Source organism: Agelaius phoeniceus, chromosome 8 (genome assembly GCF_051311805.1).
Source record: "Agelaius phoeniceus isolate bAgePho1 chromosome 8, bAgePho1.hap1, whole genome shotgun sequence".
NCBI classification, from domain to species: domain Eukaryota; kingdom Metazoa; phylum Chordata; class Aves; order Passeriformes; family Icteridae; genus Agelaius; species Agelaius phoeniceus.
In genome coordinates this window covers 17,471,728-17,495,994 of record NC_135272.1, presented here as the reverse complement: position 1 = coordinate 17,495,994, position 24,267 = coordinate 17,471,728, and the positions used below count along the sequence as shown (strand labels likewise).

Below are 24,267 nucleotides of genomic sequence, written 5' to 3'. Positions count from 1 at the left end.
CAGCAAAAGTTGAATTTGACTTCAAGCATAAAAAGAGAAGCACCAATGCATTAACTCGACCATGCTATTCATCATTCTTTACTAAAATAGCCAAGACAGACATAACAGAACAATCTTGAAAAGTTACAACCCAAAATATTTGCATTTACTGCTGATATCAAACTCCATCAATATTTAGTCACTGCAGGTGCTGGTTATTGATTCACAGTAAGTGTCAGCTCCCTAGCCCGGCACCAAGCTCCAGCACCATCACAGCACTGGCTGCAGCAGCAGCAGCCAGCCAAACCTCCTAAAGACAAAGCAGTCTGGCAGTCAACCTTCTGACCACCTCTCTCAGCAAAAAGAGCATCCTGGCACGCAGACTCTTCAGAACTGTACATGTCAGTGCTCTTGGAAAGCTCTGAGGCTCAATGCAGTAATGTATGCCTGATCTCTTCCAAGCACTGCCCTCTGGATGGCATCTGTCTCTCAAGGTAGTGTGCAATCTGATGAACAGTAGTACTTAGATTATGCAAAATAGATGCCAGGAGTTTACCAAAGACTTTAAAAGTTATACCCACTGAGCTACAAGAGGACACAGAATGCCTATCCTGACAAAATGGAAAACAAAAATCTCATTTCATTTGAAAACTGACAGTATGTGGTATACGTACAGAGCACATTAGTATGTAATATATTTCTCATTATTATTTATTTAAAACCTTTAAAATTTCAGAAGACATTCTGTAAGAACTCTTCTAGAGCCATGTCTCTAAGAAAGGGACTTAAAATTCATGCAAACATTCTGTATTTCTTTTGGCTTTCCAAAATATGAGGACCCAGAACTTCACTCCATAACAAGATTATCCCAACAACTCAAAGAACTGTTCTGTGTAGGTAAATGGACAAGGCAGGGGGCAAGAAGAACTGTATTTTAGGCATTGGCTACATACAACTTTTAAACACCTACTTAATTCAGCTATTTTTGGTGATTTCAGTGGTACTTAGTCTTCAATAAAAACTACTTTTAAAGTATCCTTGTATATAATGATGCTGCAAATACTTCCATCAGACTTCAACAGCAAGTAAAATCACCAGCATACTCAAAAGGTTCTCAAAGCTAAATTACTTGACCTTCTATGGCTCTGTATGAGACAGCTGTGTTTAAAGGTACTGAACCTATAAGGACTATTCTGCAAGCATGCAATTACACTTCACTGCAACAGGCACCAATGAATGGGAAGAACTCAGCCTTGTTAGCAAACACTTGGAAGAAATCATCCCCTTCTGCATTATTTAATTCCTACCCTTGATGTTTTCCCCTCTGACTGTATTAATTTTCAGAGTTACAGGGTGCTCATTTTTTGCTTTTATGGCTGCAGTGGTCACAACACAGAACAATTTCTAGAATCATGGAGCAGGTTTATTTTGCTAGAGGGAACAAAGTGACGATACGTGTTCCAAAACATGTCAAAGGTACGTGAGTAAGAAAGGTGTGGTCTACTCCAGCTAGTTACAACATTTAGACTTTCCAAGCCAAGGCAGCTGCAATGCTAGTGGCACAACCAGCATTCCTACTTTTTGAAAAGTGCTTAGCTCTGCCAGGCTATAATGTGGTGTACAGAATTGCCATCCTGTTTAATGTTTAACTCCAACTATTCTTAGATGTCCACATCTAGAAATATTTAATAATCCACAGCTTACTTTTATTCCAAATAATATCTGCATAACAAATCTCCAGTAATTAAACTATACAAGAAACATAAAGGACAGAAATGTAATTACTGACACTAAAATGATACTAAAAATATCACAGAGTTACACTGAAAAACATTGAATATTTTATACAGACACATAATGGGTCTCCAGAGGAAATGTTCACCCACTTGAGTACACAACCTATAACCAAGCATTTAATTTTCTTAAGGGCTGCTGCTGCCATGATTCCACAGAAGTATCTACTATAAACTAACAGGAAAAATAAAATCAGTTTGAAGTTCAATATAAAACTGCAATTGGTTTATGCCTTTCAGAAAAGCAACTCAAACAGTTAAACACCGAGCACCACTACAGTTAAGAGCTGAGAATACCCACAACGTGAAGACTTAGAACCTGAACTTTATCAGCAACTGTCTGCTATTCATCCCTTAGTTACTTCTTATAAAACTACAGAGTACAGTAGGGTAGATCATATTAACTGAAAGCCCAGAGGCATTTTGCTGTTCAAATAGAACCAGAGCTCTACTTAAAGAAAAAACAAGGGAAAAAAAATTAAGAGTTCAACCAGCTGACCTTATCTTTGAAATCACAAACAGAGCAATCGCTTTAGACCTTCTTGACTCCAGCAGTCAAGTTCTCAGCATTGTGTGCATGGCAATAGTAGTCACAATGCAACTTAACAACACAAGTTAGAGCTTTGTTACTCTTTTTATTTAATGTTTAAGAATTAAAAAGTCATGACACAAACCTGGGTCCACATGTCTAGAGCTTCTTCTAATTCCATTTGTTCGTTTCTGCAGAGCAAAAATAAGAATCAAGGATATGAATAAACATGTTTTCATGGAGGCTCACAGCAATCCTTTCATAACCACAATCTACTAGGCAAAGCTGGTTTTCTTAAGATATTTCCCCCAACCACCAACACAATTATCTTTATCTCGTCAAAAGATCACACTTTGAAAAATATTCTTAGTAATGTTGATAGCTTTTTCATATAAACCATTTTTTCTGATACTAGGCTGAAAGAGCCTGAGTCCATAGAAGGTTTGTTCATACATCAGCATTTTTTGATACTGAGAACAAATGTATTTTTTAATCATTTATGAATAGGATACGGGAAAAACATGCAGTCTGGCATTATCTGCCCCAGATAACATCCACCAACACAAAAGTCAAAGCCACTTGCATTACTCATTACTTTAATATGGTAGAAACTTACACTATTTCTACTTTAACTGAAGGTAACTACAATTCCCCCTGGAATGCTTAATCTCCTTATTTTTTGGGCACGTATTTAAATATATTTAGCAACTTGTCTGTCTCTGTAAAATTGGAGGAACCAGAGTTGTGTGAAATCAGAAACTCTCTGACAAGATTCAAACTATTTCAATTTATTTTCTATATTTTATACACTAAGACACTTACTATGGATCCCTGGAAATTTCAATGTGCAATAATGCATATCTGCAAACCACTCATCTGCTTTAGCAAACTTGTTTTATCTGGTAACTTGCATGATGATTCATGCATTTATTTATTTTTTTAATCAAACCAAGTAGAGAAAGGCACATTGCATAACAAAGGGAACAATTAGGTTGCTCTGATTTACTCGCCGTTGATATAAGCTGATGCAGGACACACACCAAGGCAAGCCAGAAAGCAGTAACCTGAGGCATAACCCAATTACCAAACCCTGTAGCAGACAAGCAAAATCAAAAGCTTGGTTTGAAAATGGCTTTCAAACTCTCAAGTCGTTGGACACATTCTCTTTGTACCCCAGAAGTCTAATTAAATAAAGGATACAAGTTTTGCTTTATCTGTAGTAGATAGAATAAAAACTTAAAGCTGATACCACAATGAAGATAATAGTACTAGATAAAAGCAAAATGCTCAGTTATATCTTCTATTGTTTTTTATAGATGGAAGCCATGTTATGATATGGACTGATGCAGATTGGTGAGCAACCACAGATTTGCACAAGAAAGGGAAAGGGAGAGAGAGAAATGCTTAATTGAAATAAAAACAACAGAGGGATTGTGACAACTCAAGTCATATACACCAAAAGGACTGGCTGGAAAATGGTTTCAAGGAAATAGTTCTTGAGCTGTATAAAAACGAGCTCAATACCCTTAAACATAATAAATTACCAGTAGATTCTTTACTGGCATAAAACCTAAATCTATGTTTTTCAAAATGACAGTTCCTCATCCATGCTTAAGTTTTCTTCTGCACAGAGAGAATGAAAGCAGGCACCTAAATAGGAGTCTTGGTAAAAATTAATGTAATCCTGATGTCTTGGATCAATTCAACAGGCAATAGCAAATCAATAGCTCCAGAAAGGAGGTCTTAGTTTTCCTAACTAGAAAAAAAACAGTAGACCTATTTTTTCACCCAGACACAGTATGGTCACCACAATTAGCTTTAGGAAGCCTGGCAGCCTTGTCTACTAAACCCAGTAGATGATCTGCTCACAGCTCTCCAGCCATGCCTGCCAGTTGCAGGACTGGAAAGGCATCAGGCAAATGGACCACACGGTGATTCCCAAAGTTTAGAGTGCCCTTACTCAGCACATCTGCCAAGGCAGAGACATGACAGACTGGGCAGGACCTGGCCACAGGCATGGCTGAGGATGCAGTGAGGAGAGCAGGCACAGGCAGGGCACAGGCAGCATACCCCTGTCCTCTGCCAGAGCTCCCCTGTCACCACACGATTCCCCTGCAGGATCCCAGGAGCAGGAGCCCACCTGGGGCACACATGCCAGGAGCTCACCAGAGGGTGCAGAGCTGCCCTCACCCAGCCCCACTGCTGTCTGGGGTTACAGTGACACCCAAACAGCTCAAACATCAGAGAGCACAGCCATGGTCAGCCCTGCAAACAGATACCCCTGCACCAGCCATGTCAGCAATAACATCCTCCCATTACCCCTATCTGCAACAGCATCAAACACAGCCATGCTTATGGAGAGCAGCAACATTTATACTCACATGCTGCTCATAACTGTTATGGCATTTAAGCAATTACCATCAACACCTGATCTAAAATACATGCTAGAAGCTATAATGCTCTCGGACTGAAGTGCTGCCTCTATTTTGTCAGATGGGACAGACAAAACAATGAAGAGGTCCCAGGAGCTGGCCAAAAAATAACCCAGGGTGGCCTGCAGCCTTCCTAGGCTGACAGTAAGCCACACTATGTGCATCACAGCAGCTCCTCTGTTCAGGTCCCATTTTAACATCTCTCCAGATTACATAAACTCCATACCACAGGATACCTCTGCAAACATAGCCTTTTCACATGAACAGGGAAGCACTGCCCTGCCAATCCTTCATCATCCTAGAGTTCTCTGGCACAGCAGAGGAAAAAAAAAAAAGAATACTTTTAACTCTATAGCCAGATTTCGTCTAGGAACAGCAAGGATCTAATCACCAGTTGGGAAGCAATGTATGTTTTCTTACCTGTAACTTAAAAAAAGCATCTCCACCCTTTTCAGTGCTCTGTCATTTCGCTGCAAGTTTAATTCGCATTTGGAGCAGAAGACATTTGTATTTAATCATGAATACCCTGTTGCTTAGACAACTTCTACAGCACTCTAAACAAATCTGTTTGCAAGCCCAGAAGAAAAACATACCTTCTCCATCAGCATGTACACAGAGTAATAAGGAGCTCTTATGTCACCAACAAAACAAACATCACATGCAAAAGAAAATGAATCCTTACCTCATGTTTCACGTTTCCGTGTTCTGAAACATAAGTAAAAATTGGCATTATTGTTGATTGCAAATTGTGCACCTTTTACAGAGCAATCTCAGCCTGTGCTGCGTGTGTACCAGCAAACCCTGCTGCCTCCTTTGCCACCTGATCCGTGCAGCTGCCCCAGAGCCCGGGCGCGCCAGGTGCTGTTGTGCAAACCCCGCCGCGCTCGGGCTGCTCATTGGCCCTGCCGGGCTGCGCCCATGGCCGGGCTGGCTCCGGCTGCAGGGCACCTGCACGCTCCAGCAGCGGCACGGCAGGCCGGGACACCGCCCCTGACAAGCCCTGAGAACACTGCAAAAATGCTGCATAAATACTGCCTCGTTGGGAACTCAAAGCTACAGTTGATTGCAAGTCGAGTTCACGCCTTTTTTTTTTCTCCTGCCTTTTCACAGTGTGACAAGGTGTATCAAGGTTAAATGTATACCTTTAGCTTCAAAGTGTTCTATGTTTCATGTTCAATACAGCATTGCATTAGTATACCAGAGACTGACACCACTGCTGTTTTATTTGCTTTTACTATAAATTTTATGGTACTACTTAAAAATTAGGGAAAAAGTCCTGAGGGACATCAGAAAGACTGAATAAAGCCAGTAACACTTCAGTACATACATACCACCACACATCACAAAAGGCACAAAAGAGGATATTTTTCTACATGTCCTTTGAATGTCTAATCTGAGAGCAGGTATTTGGGTGCACTCGAGATGTTGGGTTGGTGCCTTACCAAAGCACACACAGCTGTATTTGCCTCTGTCTGCCTCTCACAGTACACAGACTGCTGAGGCCCAGCACAAGCTGCACGTTCCTGGTCTCTGTGCACTTCAGGACAGTGGAAAACTTTTACTGCACTAACTTCTGAACAGGAAGGCATGCCCACAGTAAAACAAATAATAAACTTTAACTTTTGTTCCACAAAGAAAGGTTCCACGAGGCAGTGAGTGTGGGAAAGCAGAAGCCCTGGCGTGCCGGGGCCGAGCCCGCGGCTGCGCGCTGGGTTGGGCGGGCACAGCCCCGCAGCGCTGGCACCGCTGCGTGCACGTACACCCGCAGTGCCGCGCCAACCAGAGCTCCTCTGGGATTGTCACCTTTCCAGAGGGATCCCTTCGCATTTCTAGAGTGAGCAAAGAGAGGAAAAATAAGCTTGCCCAGAGGAGGAGATGCACGTAGTCTGTTGAGGTTTTTCTAAGCAGCCTGAGGGAATTAGTTGCCCAAGTGCTGCTGAAATTCATTAAATTTTGGTATCTTACAATCTGACACTCCTTTCAGAATTTTTGCCAAAATCCGAATAAAATCTCCCCTTTTGAATGTTTGATCTCAGCACTATGAATGACTTGAAATGAAGGCAAATTATAAAGGTAAGTAGTTGCAAAGGAGGCCAAAACATCTATCCCAGACTTATAGGTTTTCTTTCTTCTCTATATTCTAAAGACTTACATTAATTTCAGCAGGCCATTTATCAAAAAGTTGAAATGGTAATGTTGTTCTATCCTCCAATGGGAATGAATGAATCTGATTTTTAAACATTGCCGTTGAATATTATTTTTACCTCTAGAAAATATCCCCAATCCAACTAGATGAACAAATTCCATCTGGTGATCATGGCATCCCAAAGGTTTTTATAATAAATAACTAGGAAATTCAGTGATTAACTTTAAATAACTGAATAACTGAGTTCAAGAAATCACTACATAAGAAGATAACAAATACTCCTGATCATTCATGTAAAATAAATTTCATTAAAAGGGAAGTGAGAGATTTGGATTAAAAGAAAACCAACACTGATGGACCAAAAGGCCATTTGTGGCTTCCCTGTTAACACTTCAGGAATAGAAAACAATATCCAGTGTCTGTATTTCCACCTAAAAGCCTATTCAAAAAATTAAGACTTGTTATTTCATTGCAGTTTAAATAGGCCTGTGTTTCAGAATATTCTGTATTGAAATATTTGTATCATGTCCTCATGAAAGACCTGTTTTCCAAACATTACACAAGTACAAGATCAAGAAAACCTTCGTTTCTATTTTTAGGAGGGGAAAAAAAAAAGTAGTGCCTGAGGATATCTACCAGCAGATATTTTACACATGACAACTTGAATTAAAGTTTCTGCTCAGCACCAGTGTGCCAATGAAATCATTGAGTTCTCAGTTCTGACAGTCAATTAATGCCATAGTTCAGTACAGTTTTGGGGTTTTTCTTGTTTATTCACTGAGGCCACATTACCATTGGGTCACATTTTGATAATTATATTTTACTACAGAAGCAAGAGGAGCAGCAGCTGGTCCCAGTAAGGGAACGGAGCTCAGAAAATAGGAGTAAGCTGTTCTTCAGGGATGCAACAGAGCAGCTGGATCTACATGCTAACTATACAGAGTGTAAATAAAAAGTATATGCAATAAACTACTCACCTTTCTATTTTAAAACAAAACTCAAAATATTTTAAATGCAGGAGCTATAAACTAAATCCCTTGGAAGGAGCTGTGGGACTATATGTTCCTTTCCAGTAATTTAGCCAGTCATTACTCAATCAGAACAAAATTAGAAATGTGACCCAGATGTACCACACTGTAGGACCCTAAAAAATATCAAGTGCTCTAACTGGCTTTTGTTCAGGTTGAGCAAGAATCATTATTTAAGCAATACAGCTCAACCTCTGTTGCAGTTTTTAAAAAAGTGGTATAACTCCAATGAACTTTGTGAGATTTGAGCATTTACTTGTCAATTCTGTTGACACAAGAGGTTTGGAGGGGAGCCAGCAACTTTGCAACTATTGATTAAGTCAGCAAAAATGTAAATAGTGAAAGCTGCTGGTTTCTTTTGAGATGTCAAGACCACAGACTTTTCATGAATAATCTCTAATGTGCTGTAGCAAGCAATTAGGACATGAACAGCATGGACTGTATCACTGGGCATGCACATTACTGTATGAAAGCAATTCTAAACTTAACCCATTCATATGCCAACATTGTCTTTTAGTTCATCTCACAGCTGACAAAACTTCTTTTCCATCGAAAGAAATATAAAACCTTTCCAAAAGAAATTATCCAAATGAGAAAGAAATCGTGCATAAATTAAGTAAGATTTACTATAAAAATGACCAGCTAATGTTTTTCTAATCTATTTATGACCTGATGAGACACGCCTTTAACATTCCCTGGGAAAAGCAATATAAAGAAGAAAATTCTGTGGGTTTGGCACTATATTTAAAATATTCAAAACACTTTCTGATTCTAGAATCATTGGCGGTTTCTCTAATTGAAATATTCAATAGTCAGTAGAACCAGCAAGCATTTGCCTGAAAATACTTAATTCAACATAATTTGACGGACTTGGAAAAACTCCAGTCTGGAAATAAAAATGAATTGTTCCTTCTGCTGGTTTAGACTAGGAAACAGACGAGTTCTTCAGTGTGTTCTGGGCAGAGTGATACTGTCCTATCAATCCTATGAGGCCTCTGAAGAAACTGCAAGTGACACAGAACAGACTGTACAACGGAAGTGGGAACAACAAGGGATACAGCTTCTCCCTTTGGCTAGTAAAGGTGTGTCTTACTCATTCTTGCTTACCCAAGGCCCCAGTCTAAAGCATTCCCAGACACAAACCCTTCCAGCCAGTGGGAGAGCATCACCAGAGGAGTCAAATTGCTCTGTGGCCATGAAATGAGACTCAGGAATGCAGCTGAAAAGGCAGAAGATGTAACAAGGGAGAGGAGATGCCCTCCTAGTCAGCAGAGGAAAGAACACCACGTATGTCTTTATAAATGGCCTGTGACAGAAGTATGTCCATCCATTTTCTAATCCTTGTGTTTAAGGATTTCATACAGTCTTGTTCAAGATTCAAAGGAGTTCATCAGAACATTAGCAAGGATTCCAAACCACAGAAAAATTAAGTGATAGGGCAGAAAAGTAAAATACATGAAAAACGTAGAGGACTATTTGAAGATGTGAAGGACAGCATTTTAGGGAGGGGAAAAAACTTAAATCAATAATGACAGAAACAAGCACAGAAGACTTCAACCAGCACTGCTAATTTAGAACAGCAAGGGCAGGAACAGCAACCAAAAAAACCCTAGGGCTAAATGCAAACATTTTGTTCTGTTTATTAATTCAACTGATTAACTCTGCATCTTTTATCACTAAAATTTCTACAATGTGCTGAACTGGCCTTCTTTGAAGCAAAACATCTGAAGAACTGGCATATGTTTGTGTATAAAGCATAGTATGAGAACACAGCAATTCATCTTCAGATTTTGTCAATGTTTCTCTCATAAGTGTATCATCTACATCTGACACTTAATAATTTTGTCATTCAAAAGGTTTCATCTATCTTTGGATGTGTATCTTTTGAATTTTCTCAAAGTACAACTTGGAATGAAATTTAAAAAGATTTAATCCACTCAGGAAAGTTCTAAGCATCATTTCAGAAAGGCTGGCAAAAACATCTGCTCATGGTCTATAAAGGAAACAGAACCTTAAACTTTACAAAACCAGAAAATGCTGAGGAAAATTCAAAAGCCTTTAAGAGACCTAATGGCATATTCCCACTGCAGTGCTTTGAATTCTGATGACCTTTTTTCAAATAAGCCTCTAGAAGTACAAGAGGTTTACAGAATAGGAATGAAAAATATTTGAATAATAGAAAAAATTACACTTAGAGAAAGATAATTTAAAAAATGAAACTGTTCCATATAGAGAATACACTATTAAGAAGTCAAAATAATTGATCATAGAGAAGCAGTCAGTCAAGACTTCTCACAAAAGCCTGAAGTCACATGTTCACAGAGAACTCACTGTTCTAACACTCTGAATTGCAGTGGGACATTTCCAAAAAGGGAAATGCAAAAGCATTAGCAAGATGTAAAAACTCTTCAAACACCAAAAAAGGAAGGAAGAAAGTTTAACAGGATCAAGCAAGAAGCATCATTCCTGGACATTGTCTACCACACAGAGGATTCGCACTTTGCTGTGAAGCATCTGGAATGGCACTGGCAGAATGACAGAACACCAGACTAAACAGAAAATACATCTATCTACACACATATATATCTATATAGATATTCCATGTCTGTGGCCATAACTAATACCACATGACTGGGGAATAATAATGTCCAGTTTCCCAAAAGGATCAATCAGTTTCATGTACATTATACCTTGTGGAAAAGGCTGCAATAGTCCCCTAGAAAAAAATGTGGGGAGAAAAAAACCAAACCAACACAACAACCCAAACATAGCAATACAATAAGTGTTCCAGGCATTTTGCTGCTGTACAAGCCTTTGCTCATTCCCCACAGGAGCTGCAAATGACACTGCTAAAAAATACTATATTTATCATAAATTAATTTCTCTAAATATTTCAAAAGAAAAGTATTCAAAATTAAAAACGTGTTAGATTGTAGTGCCTACAGAGCATACTTCTTCCACATAGTGCAGTGAAGATGTTGAATTTTACACTATATCTTTATGTCTGCATGCCTTTAATGACATTTCATAGCTTAGCATGACAGATAATTTATGGGAGACCTCATTTCTCAGTATAGCTTTGGAATAGTTAAAGGAACAGCTCCAAAAAAACCTTGAAGTTGCACTAATCAATATTTTAGAGATTTTTTTATTGTCTCATCCCTTTCAGGCCCACATAGGGAAGCAGGAACTGGTAAAGCTCCTCCTTAAACCATTCCTTGGTCTGTGCACATTTTGAATAGCCAGCACTGCTCAATCAACACTTCTTTCTTCAAAAAGGCAAATAAAGAGTAAAAGTGGAAAGCAGAGGAGAAAAACCTGAGGATGTCCTTTCCTACTCATTGGCCTAAGTCCCTTAATCAGGTGGAGGGATGACACATTTTCAGCCAGGTAAGCAAAACCCCTTGTTCTTTCCATGCTCACTGTTTGTTAAAGGAAGGGGAGGTACAGCAAGAGCTGCACGTCAGAGCTGGATTTTGCAGCTCTGATCACAGAGCAGACTAAGGAAAGACACAGCTCAGCACCTCCTGTCCTTCTGCCTCAGGAGCAGGTAGGAGATACACAACTGCCCTGTCTTGTATGAGAGCTGCAGCAATCAGAGAGTCTTTGCACAGAAGAAAAAACAGACTGAGAAGAAAAAGTGAACACTGAAGAGAGGACAGGGGGCTGAACATCTGGATGTAACCAAAACACATAACACAAAAAAGGATCTTAGCAATCCAGTTGCTTGCAATTTCAGTACAGTATAATTCTACTAACATCAGGAAGATGATTTAAAGTAAAATTCAAAACACCATTCTGCTTATTTCAATTTTTAAAATTATAATTTATTCCACTAAAAAGGAGGAATGTTACCTTTTGTTGTTACCATTATTTTGTTCTCTCTACAGCATTGCTTAAGTATGCAGGAACATTAAAAGAAATCAGACCTTTTCTTGTCTAGGCATTTATGGTCATTCTTACTGATGCATGTTGCACCATATGTGTCCACAGATATTTACAGAGGAACAGAAAGACAAGCTTCTGCCTCCTGGGGTGCCAGCTATCCAATTAAAATATAAATACAGAAGTGATTAAAAGAAAAGGAGCAAGACAACGAAAAAAATGGAAGTAGGGGTGGTTTGTACCACAGAAGACAGTTCTTTTGGAAAGAACAGTATGTGTTTGTTTTTCCACTCAATTAATTTCAAGTAACTGCTTTAAAACATTCAATTTTTAAGATAATGTTAAATATTTACTTTCCTTAGAATATCTGCAGGAGGTTATGTGAAAAGTCTGTGTTCCAAAAAGGGTTTCAGTCACAAATACTGTGACTGCTTGTATGGTTTTTAGATCTACAAAAAGATGATTCGTAAAGAGTTCAGACTTGGAGGATAGCATGGAAGATTTGTAACACAGCAAAGCAGCTGAGAAAAAAAAGTTTACTGACTCCAGCAAAATTCAGGGCCTGCCATCCTGTTGATTTCACGGAAGACTGGGACAGGTAATTAGCACAGAGAGCCAAAAGCCAAGTAGAAGTCATACACACAGGAGCAATGACAGAAACAAGCTTATACAAAGTTGAAAGGAACAAGCTAGAGTCAAAATTCGGAAACAGCAGCTTAATAAAGAGCAGTGCATGAAGTCATCACATAATTCAAAAGTGGGAGAGAGAATATCTCTGCAACAGCATTTTACAAAGATTGTAGATACTAATGTCAAAAAGAAAAAAACCCAAGGGAAGAGGTTGCATTAGCTTATGTGAAGTATGTGAGACATAAGAAACTTGACAAATTATGATAAAATAACTCTGAAAAGGAACACAAAGGTTTTAAAGAAGTGAGAATGATACATGACTAGAAACTTGCCCAACATAGAAAACTCCACTTTCCAGAAATCATTATGTGCCCCCAATGGTTTTTCTTTTTTAAACACAACAGCAATTCAAAATAATCTTTATAAAAAAGAACATTTGAGAAGCTGGACAGAGGGAAGAGTCAAAAATGGCACGAGGATTTTATGACTGTGGCAATAGTGTAACAAACTCACTGCCACCAACAGAGCAGGTACAGGGAAGGGAAGGGTGGCCAGTGCTGGGGGCTAACACTGAGCATTAGCAGAGAGATCCAGATGATGTCAGAAAGAGATTTACAGGTATAATACTGAGAAGAACGGGAAGATGTCAAATTTTTGGAGTTATTTGTGGGAGGCCAAATGGTAGTTGAAATCAAAAATCAAAGATTCCTTAAGGTCCCAAAGAGCAGAACAACAGGGGAAGCGCAAAGTGACAGTGGCCAGAGAAGAAATTCACAGAGCAATTGATTAAAAGAAGAAAAAATATAGTTCTTAGGTGTGGGAAGTAGAGAGCCATCAATCACCTTTTTGTGAATATTGTGAGTGGACAGAAACCATGGAAACCAAAGAGATGAAAGAGGAAGCTGAGGCAACACAAACAGCTTTAGGAACTGAGAGGAAAACACAAAAATTGACATAAAGTGAGAAGTACAAGGATGATAGATGAGGTGCTATACTGTAGGGGTTATATATAAGCAGTCCACAACTGAAACGAGAGCAATTCCTTGTTGTACACAACACTGATGAAGAAATTTGGTTTGACCTGTAACAGTTCTCTCCTGCTTTGGAACATTTCAATTTAGTAGCAATAAAAATCTGTATGAATCCTAAATGCAATTCTAATTGTGCTTATAAATAGTAGCTTCACAAGTATGCATGTTACAATAAACACAAATTAGAGGTAAATTAAACCTTAATTATATCTAGCAAGTTTTATGTCCTAATTAAAAATGGTATTCTAACAATTAAAATGACTTACCACCTAAATTAGCCCTGCCACAATTGTCTAGTCTTCCTAAACATTCTTTGTGTGCTCCAGCTCCACACTTAGAACATAAATAGCCTTGATAAAATGTTCCCCTGTAAAATAAAATTAGGTAGTGATACATTAGAGGTGACAAATTCCACACATAAAGGACATAAGAGACATGGCAGAAGGTATTAGAAGTCACTTGTTGTTCTGCATAATGATAGTCCTTAAAGGCTTGAGAAAAAGTGACAACTGACTAACAAGCAGCTCATCTGCTTTCTGTCACTACTAGCCATTCAAAAATCACAACCAGACAGTTCTTTCAGACTACCAGTAGAATAATAGCCTCCATTTTCATCTAAGCCAAAGCTACTTCAGAACAGTACACTTGAAATTGTACCATTATGCATCTATCCCACTACAGTTCTACACTCACTTCATCTCAGTGGGAATTTGCCTATGCACCATGAAGAACAGCATCCAGTTCAAGAGAGTTCTAAGTTTGAATGTCTATTTAAGCATTAAGTCGTTTTTAGGCTGTACAGCAAATATTCTTGACTTTAAATTTGTGCAGTTTTTAAAACACATATATCATGGACACTTCAGGTAATATTCAGAGCTGCTACTTCCTCTGTCTCTGTACCACAGGGTGGCACTTGGAAATACCCAGCTGGTGGCCCATGGAGAACACAGGCAGCATCCTGGGGGCTGAGTCCTGAATGCAAGGCAGCTGCTCCACAGCATCAGCAGTTGGTGCAGACCCAGGAACTCGACTACACTTCTCTAAAGTCAGCAATTAGCCCTCCTGACTTTTAAGTTTAGAAGGTCTGCACCGCTGTTCACAGTCACTTAGACTGCATTGCATCGAGGGGAAAAAATTTTAAAAAAATCTCTGAAAATACAGGTCAGTCTGACTAGTCAGGAAAAGCATTGCTAAAGGAAGAAAAAATTTATGACAAGGAGGAATATATCTGAAGTTCATTTATTCCATGCCTGTACTTAAAGGCACCACCCACACTCAAATGCCCTTGCTAAAATGCTGTGGTTTCATTTTTCAGACTATCAACAATATGCAACATAAAATCATAGAAGGGTTTGGGTTGGAAGGGACCTTAAAGATTGTCCAAACTTATCCTGACCTTATAGGGGCAGGAAGTAGGGAGACCAGCACCCAAAAAAAGGTTTACAATACCTCAGAAGCATCTGACAGACTTTGCAAGATGTCACCCGACTGAAGGTGTGCATTTTGAACTCATGAAAGCTTGTGTCTGCATAGTCTGGCCGGATGTTTGACCTAAAAACAAAATTTGAAAATTTGCATTAAATGAAACCTGGAACATGAGGCAACATTCACAGCAGGAAACCTTAATCCCCAAACTACTAGTTTAAATAAAACTTTAATGCTTTTCACTGACAAGAACCAGTACTATGGACTTTACCAAACACCTTGAAATGAAATCTGGATTATGGTATTATGCAGACTTCTTAAATATACCCTATAACTACCTAAGCTGTGACAATAAATAGAAAATTAAACATCTGGTTTTTATTTTTGAGTAACTAGGATCATTCTCAACAATATTTTAGTATGGGAATGCACAAGGAAAAGCAGCTCACAGCCTGAGAAGAACCATATTTGAAAACATTAGCAGCAAATTTAGCACAGTTAGGTCATAACTATGCAGCAAGATACTGGATAACCTGAGTGCTTCCAAAGCAATAAGAAAATATTCACCAGGGTTTGATTAGTCTTGTTTAAACGTGTTGCACAGCGCCCACAGCTGTAGATGCACACAGTAAATTAAAATAAAACATCACTATTCACACTGCCAAGATACCAACACACTACTAGCAGGCTTATTTCCAAAAATCACATTTATATACAAAGCACTGGTCCACTACGGTACTTGTGTTTTGTTTACCTTCCCTACTGATCCCTTTTAAGAGCAGGAATATAATTTAAATGTAAACTACTCATTTGTTGTACCAGTGACTGTTTTCAGATTTAAATTCTATTAAGTAATCTATTAAATTTTTTCTGTCATCTGTCCCATTTCCAAGACTAAATGGGAGAATAGGCATTTTCAATTAATTTCTTTTTTTCTTTTTTTTTTTTTAATTCAAGAAGATCCCCAAACTAGCTTAACATTGTCAAAAACAGTAATGCTGAAATGCTAGGTACATAATATTAATCTAGACTGTATCAGACAATAAAAATATAGTAAGGGTTAATTAATGTTTTACTATTATTTGTATTAGAATACTTAGGACTCCATAAATTTCTGGTGTTTTTCTATCAAAAACATAGCAAGGCATGATGTATAGGAATTAAAATAGGAAAAAATGAGGGCAGGAATGCAAGAATCTACAGTATTCAAAGGAAAAACCAGAAGCTTTTTGCAACATAGAAAACTACATATTCTTCCATTAAAGTTGGAGATACTTATAAGTTTCATTCTAATGTATTATAAATAACTTCCAGACCGGCCACAAACTGCAATGAAACACAGATAACCATGCAAGCATCACTCCCTCCTGGATGGAATTAAAAGGCTTACAAAAAACCATTCAAAGAATCTGTTTAAGTACCCAGCGTCAGAAAGGTACATCTTGAAATCCACCTGCTGAAAATGAACATACTGAAAATGAAACTGTACTCAAAAAGCAAAAGGAATTTTTCTTCTATGCCTGAGAATAACCTTACAATCAGTCCTGTTTTAACTACTTCACCTGTGTCTCCCTCTCTGCTCCAACATGCAAGATGTCAATTCCACAACTCCTGCTAACTGAAGCAGGTGTGCATACTACCCATCCACAGCAGGAAGGTACAGGAGCAGGAAAAAATTAATCTCAAAGTCAATAAGTTTTCAAACCAGGAGAAAAAGAATTATTATTTTTGGCTGTTAACTCGGTGCAGCCTGTATCTTACATCTGCCAGAGGGCTGCCAAAGCTTCTTAGGCTACACTCCAAGCAACCCTGAAAAATCCCTAGAACAAGTTGCAGTACTTCACTCCCAACAAAAGCTCATTTTTATTGACCATTTGGTTCAGACCAGGACATCTTGCAGAACTGTGTTCAAAAGTATAAGCCAAAAGTGCAAGACTCATGAGATTGAAAGCATATCAAATTAAACCTAACAACCTGACCATTTTTCAAGAACAAACCAAAGAAAAAATTCCATTCATTTAATTAGAACAGAATCAATCTTGAAAAATAATAAGCACAAGTGGATCAAAAGAAAAAAACATTACAACCTTATATAGACAGTAGTTTAACACATGAATGTGACTACACAACTTTCTTCCATATGTAAAAATTCTCTTTCATTCTTCTCTCAGGCTATATTCCACAAAGATTGAAGTACATGAACTACTCAAAATATACCTACTTTAACAGAACAAAGATGATACACTGTATTCATTCTTCTTTATATTAAAAGCAATATTTGAAAAGAACAGGGTAAAGTAAGAAATTGTATGCTTGCTCTGGAGAGAGAGTGCTGTAAACATGGAAAGATAATTAGTGATACAACAACACCCAGAAAAATAAAATCAATGTGCGCTGTCTACTCCAAGTGTAGAGGTAGAATAAGGAAAGCTCTGTAGAAGAACACTTGGTGCAGTGCTGTGGGCAGGAAGACTCTTGCACATTCTGCTACCAGATCAGTAATGCTGCATTATGCCAAATCCAGCAGCTCTGTAGTCACATCAGACAAGGCTGAGATGCGGCACTATAGCAGCATGTCTGGAGCAGCAAGCCTTTAAATGTAAAGTCAGAAACTTAATCAATCTGTGGGTTTAATATTTTAGTTTTCAATATATTTCTTTTCCAAAATCAAATACAGCACAAAAATAACCCAACTTGATTAATATGTGAAAGTTTACAACTAGAGATGAAGCACAACTCACCTGTTACTAAGTCCAAATACCACAAGGACCAGAGGAATTTTTTCCCCACCAAACATTTCAAACTAAAAATTACATACTGTGTTTTGAGTTTTCAAATACAGCAAGTAAAGCTGACAATGTGAAAGAGTCATGGCATAACACGCAACTTTTCAAAGCCATGTCCAACCATAAAGAAGCTCTTTTGGTTATGGCATGGAAGCCTTACACTGATATCCTCAAAAGAGAGGGCAGAGCTCTCACAACACAGTAAAGGGAACATTTCATCCTTCTCAAATCTTTTCTCTTCTACTTTCCAACCAGCGGGCATATTGCAAGACAGAAAAAACCCTGAGTATGTCAATATTAATTTTGAGCCTAATATTATTTTCCTCTTTAGAAGAAGGATTTCTTGTTGGAGACAAAAAAAAGAAAGCCAGATGTAACTGTTAGCAAAATTCAAAAGTATTGAAACAATTAACAACATTTATTTTGGGTCTTACACTGGATTTCTCCACTATCACAGTAGGACAGCCAAGCCCTCCTGCAGACTCCTCAGTCCCTCCTACCACAACCACTGCTATTATGAGGTACCCTAGGCAGCAAAAAAATTTTTCTATTTTTGCTGTCAAACAATCTCGATGAGTGGCCAGAGCAGGAAGTTACCCACACACCAGAAATACTTAATCTGAAGTAAATAGTGACACAGAATATGTTCCTCGTTCTATTGTAATTTTTTTTACGAGCAACAGCAATGTGGGGAGGAAAAGTAGTTTCCCTCTCTTCTACTTTCTCCCCAGGCAGTTTTAACTTCTCCACTCTAGCAGAGACAAAATGTCAATGTGAATATGTTATTAGGACAATTTTTCCAATTCTCTCCTCAATTCAGCACCAGAGGTTTAATAAGGGACAACCACAAGCATCCTCTCTTGCACACTGCTGGAACCCCATAACCAGATTTACTCCAGTCACTACTGCAATGTCCTTGGGCTGCCCCTGAGCCTCCTGAGCAAAGCTGTCTCTTTCCAATTTATTCCCAGAATATTAGTCCCACTGGGACCAATCCACTGCTACACCACCAAGCCAGAGACCTGCAGGTATGTATCTCACGAGTCTCTGTCACTTGGACATGCAATTTTTGTCTCTGCACGGAGCGGCGGTTCTAGGGGCAGAATGGCCATCTTCCTCAGTCAGTCCTCCATCTCCAAGCAGTCCCTTTGTCATTAAAGTTTTGCAAGTCCAGTGTAGAAAAGAGTTACCCAGGTATCTTATTCAGTTGCCCTTCATATCATCAGCCTTTGGAGCACTCCTTGTGCATATGAAATATTCCCCTTCTAAAAATATTCTCTCCACATTTGCAGTGCCATTTCTTTCTACTGGCTTGTTCTTTTCAGAAGAGTAAATTGATCATAGGCCAATCTCATCCCACCCACATAATACAACACCTTTATAAATGGTGTCAGGAAGTGTCACGTTATCAACCAGCCCCCACAAGCGTCTGCAGGCAAAATCCATTCCAGTAATCATCTTTGCCTAGATTAATGGCACAGCTGACCACAGACTAATGATACAGATAGCCCAAAATTGTCTTGTCAGACAAGACATCTAGGAGCTTATTCCGATGCCTATAGAACAAGGAATAAATTCTCTTGACTAGCCTGCCTCAAAATACCAAAAATAATGTTCATATAAAACAAATCAAACCGTTTAAACTACAATTTTCTCACACTAGCAGCTGGGATAACACATCAAGGACTTAAAACTCCTGCTTAACCCTCAAAACACAAATATGTCACAATCAAAAGACAAATACTTAAGTCCAAAAAAAAGAAGAACCTTGGCAATCTTGACATATCCAACTCTGTAAATCCTATGCCCTATTTCACAACTCTGAACTTTGATTATCTTTGATCTAAAGTGTTGCCAGTGATATGCAATGAAGTGTACATCATTAGTAACAAGCAACTTAGATAAGATTTGTTACTGTAATTTCCTTACATAACAAAACCATATTCTGATGAGAAGACATTTAAATCAGCATGTGTCTGAAGAGCAGTAGAATACCACAGGCATTTGGCTCTCTTATAGCAACAATTTAGGGTTTAGTTCTGTTTGTTTCCTACAAGGAAAACTATACAGAGTACCTTCCACAATAGGTTGGAATAAACCAATAAATTACATCATCTTCAGGGGGGGTAGGCACAAATGTTCTTTCTTTTACTGTCAGTTTAACTTCCTCTACACAGGTAGGGCTTACAAAATAAAATGCACCAGGAAAATTACTGAACACTCAGCCACAAAACTCAATCTTTTCTATAAAATATGTAATTAATACAGATGTTTCCCAAGAGAATAAATAAAAGGCTGAGAGATAGCTTAGTATATAGCACCTTCCTCCTATTTTCCCAGGTGGAAAATTAATATATTAAAATCCCATTAATCCCATTAAGTCTTCATTTCCAGAAAAGACATCTTTCTGAATCTATTATAAATGAAAGAAGTATTGTAGTCTTATTTTATAAATTTTTCTATACTGAGTATATCTTTCCTTGAATGTTTAGCAGTTCAGATATTTCAGTATTAGCCTTGGAGACCAAGAACTATTGGCTCACATTTGTCTTCCATGGACATACAACTGAAAACTTACAGGCTGCCAAATCTAACAGAAATATAATCAAGGGATAAAATGAAGTATTAGGTTTGTTAGATTAATTACATCCTTACAGCAAGTTTAAATATTAAATAGGAAATTAATAAATTGCAACCACAGGGCCTTTACTGAAAAAGAGTGCACAAAAGAGAAAAACCGGCACTATGAAAATGCAAAGAGTAGAAGCAAATAGAACACAAAGCCTTTGGCTCCTGGTTAGGAATGTCAATCTTGTAGCACAAAATAAGCAACAAGAAGCTATTCAGCAGCAGAGAGCACTGCAAATCTACCATCTTACAGCTTTCACCTCCAGAAAGGAGTTAAAGGAAGGAGACTTCAGAACACAGCACAAGGGAAAATACTTCTTACTTTTATTATAAATCTATTTACCATTGCATTTAATGCCACCAACTAGTAACTGCAGTTTAAACAACCTGCAAGGTCCAGTGCTATCCTCCACTAGTGACCAGTTCTCTCTTTCTCGCTGTATTTTGAGGGCCATTTCTTTTTATTGCTTCCCAGGCAGCTTTTCAATACCAGCTTGACTTTAGCAATTAAGATCTTAACAGATTTTCCCCCTCCCTGGGTCTAGGCCACTGAAAAGGTGTTGCTTAAACTCACTACAAACAATTCAATTAATGTTGAAAAATTGCTGCTCTGGAGTACTTAATTAAAAACTCAACTTCTCTTTCCCTAACTTCAGATATTTTTTAAATTAAATTTGTTTTTCTTCTTAAACTGGAAAGGAAAACATATTACAGGAAGGAAAAAATCTTGTGAAAAAGAAAAAGTTTGGTATTCCTCAGATATATGCAAATGAGAAGCACATCCCAGCGTGTAGAGGAAAACAAGGAATGAATGTTTCACACAAAGAGAAATGCAAAAGGAACCCTTTGTAAACAGATCAAGAAAGTTCTTTCCAAAAGTGAATTGGCTGCAAAACAAGAGGGTTATCAGCAAGAGCAGGTGCTGAGCCAGATAACCTTGGGTAGATCACTGCTGTTAAATACAGAGCAAGCAAAGGCCTTGTGAGCATTGACTGAATCAAGTAGTTCTTAGAGGACTGATGAAAAACCTCTCAGGTATCACTGAGGCCCGAGATGTTCCTCCAGTCTGCCACAGCTCAGTGGCACTGGCATCTTGGAGAGCAAAGGAACCTTCTCTTCCCCTAGCAGCAATTCCACAGAAGTTTTCTGAGTAACACGAAACAGCAGCAATTTCTTGGGCTGGAAACAGGCTGTGGAGCAGCCATGGCCTCTACATAACAGTGCAGTGCCACAGCTGCCTGCCCTTTGGGGTTGGCAGTTCTTCCCAAAAGGGGAAAAAAAACATGCTAGGAAGTTCTAATTATACTGCTTCTTTTTGGGGTTGACTTCTTTTCACAGAAATACTGTTTAGGTCAGGTCTCAAAGATCATTTTCCCACCTTAGTTTCTCCAAGAAATGCAATCGTGTCACAAGAAATTATGCAAGGTTCAGTTGTATGTACATGTTTGAAAAATGTCCATCATTTTGGAAATGCATTATATTTGAAACTGAATAGCCATTTCACTTAATTTAAACTTGGTTTAGAGAATAGTTAATGCATGTATGCCCACCTGTGAGCCCAGAAGCATTACAAATAAGGAGATGCATGAAGTATCAGATAAAGAGTCTGCAGTGAATTGCAATTGTTTTAAGTATTAAAAGAAGAAATACTACAGGGAGCTCAGATAAAACTCCATACCTTGAACTCTCCTCAACTCTCAACCTCAAGTTAGACCTTTATATTTCAGAGCTGATGTTATTCTACACTCGATGTTAGGCTTATAATAATTTAAAATGCTCCATCCAGAACTGTTCAGAATTATGGACACCCTAAGCACGAACTGCTGAAGATCATTTTCAAGTGTATGTGATGTGAAATCTGATGCTGTACTCATGCAGCATAGCTTGTAAAGGAAACAGCACAGGTTAATACCTCTAGATACTGGAAGTTTTTTATTCCAGGTTTACTTATTGTATAAATAATTGGCTTCACTGCAGAAAATGCATCAAGTAAATCTAGATGTAATGTAACTATTGCTAAAATACTAGCTGTTAACAGAAATTTTTAATGAAGACATCCTAAGTCAAAATTCCTAGTTTGTGCCAAAGTGACCTCCTTTCAAAACTTTAAGCACCTTAAGATTCAGTCATGACAACTGGTACTAAGCATCTCAGAAAGTTTTGGAAAACTTTACCAGCACTAAAATATAGTTATTCCCACATATTCAAATGCTACCTAGACAGTGGAAAAAAAAAAAACCAAAAAACCAAACCAAAAAGTCCACCAACCCCACAACAACAGGTTACTGTCAAACAGGGCTAAAAGCTCTCAGCCAAACCTCATATGAAGAATTTCATGCAAAGTTGGTCCCAAGACATGTTTGCCCTCACTCCCTGCTGTAACATGCAGCAGACTCACCCTTAGGATCCCAGTCCCTACAAACAGAGCCAGCCTTACACTTGCATTCTGCTTACTTTACACTCCAACCATTTCAGTTCTGTGCAACTATCACCATTTCAACTGGTCACACAACATGCTGTCACCTAATAGAAAGGCATTCATGCAACAAGAAAGTAAGAGGGCAGAGAGAAAGCCACAAATAAGTAGTTTACAAATAAGTAAAATATAAATAAGTATTCCTTTTTGAATCTTTACAAGCATTTTGTTATTTACCAAAAAATAAATAAAAAGGCTTTCCTAAGGGATACTCTCACTAGTGGTAAGCATGCCATTTCACAAAGGATGATTTGCAGCTTTTTTTACCTTCTCTTCTCAGGAGCAATGCTGATTACTTACAGCTAATTCATTTTCTCTTTTCCAGCTCAGCTGTTATGTATCAGAATCATCTTTGAGAATGCTATTTACTGAAGTAATCAATCAATCAATTCTCCATATGCTAATACTCAAACATTTTGTTTTGTCACATCAAAGAGTCTTCATCAAGAAGACGTGTTATAAAATTAAATTAACCATATCACAAGTAAATTTTGCTTTTGATCAAGAACACGCAACTTCTAAGAATTTGCTAGGAAATTTGCTTATTTGATCATATGATGAGTGGCTTTTTTGAGATCAAGGAAATAATCTTGTTAACTTTTTGGAAACATACTGCATTGTTTCAAATAAGATAATTGCTTTCCTTTTTCTTATCAGTCTACTTCCCCAAAAAACATGGGAGGTGAACTGCTTTGAGTTAATCTATTCCTGTATAACATTTTTGAACACTACCTGCTAAGAACAAAGCTCTGTCACACACCAGTATTTGCAAATCAAGAGCATCTATACTTTATATACATCTATATTCAATGGCTGAACCTTATTTGCAAAAGTTCTAAGTCCTACAAATCCAAATTTACCAAGTTGCCTGTATTGGTAAGCTTTAAATATTTTACCATATTTACACTTAACTGAAAATAAATCTGTGTTTTGGAGTCAAAAACTCTGAAAGTACAGGATTTATACAGCCATTAACTTATAAATTATTAGAGAAATACCTACCTGTGCTAAGAAAAAAGGTAGCATTGGTTTGCAGGGAGAAGCTGTGACATCTATTCATATAACCAGAGTATCAAGACAAACATGTAATGCAGCATTCCATGTTTTAACACTGAAAAAACTCCTTGCACAAAAAAAGCCAATATTAAGATGGCAGTACTTTATTTTTATGATGTAGTGTCATTACAAATTTATTTCACTGAATTTTAAGAAGCACTAATTTTCACCGGAATATTCCTCAGATATTGTAAGGTAAGTTGTAGAAACTTAAGGATTGGGATATTTTTGGGTTTTGTGAACTGGAAGACATAATACTGAAGTATATTTATCATCTTCAGGTGTTTACCCACTGTTTTCATAAATTCTGGTTTGCTTTCACATTTTACACTGTCCTTACACTGTGCTCTTAATCATATCCAGCATCTTCACACAGCTCTTGCTGTGTCTGGAATAATCTAAAGAAATTTTATAACTATAAATATGTTGTGAATGATTGCTTA

At 38.0% G+C, this 24,267-nt stretch overlaps 1 protein-coding gene across 2 annotated transcripts in view; it reads right to left on the bottom strand.

Moving 5' to 3' along the window:
* The window catches only part of VAV3 (vav guanine nucleotide exchange factor 3), a 147,698-nt gene that overhangs the window by 46,841 nt on the left and 76,590 nt on the right, over window positions 1-24,267 (bottom strand). For both annotated transcript variants that reach the window (XM_077182118.1, XM_054638054.2), the window contains exons 16-19: window positions 14,903-15,004; window positions 13,720-13,820; window positions 5,416-5,438; window positions 2,447-2,492 (exon numbers count right to left, since the gene is read on the bottom strand). In XM_077182118.1, the coding sequence (XP_077038233.1) occupies window positions 2,447-2,492; window positions 5,416-5,438; window positions 13,720-13,820; window positions 14,903-15,004 (272 nt within the window). The remainder of the gene's footprint in view (window positions 1-2,446; window positions 2,493-5,415; window positions 5,439-13,719; window positions 13,821-14,902; window positions 15,005-24,267) is intronic.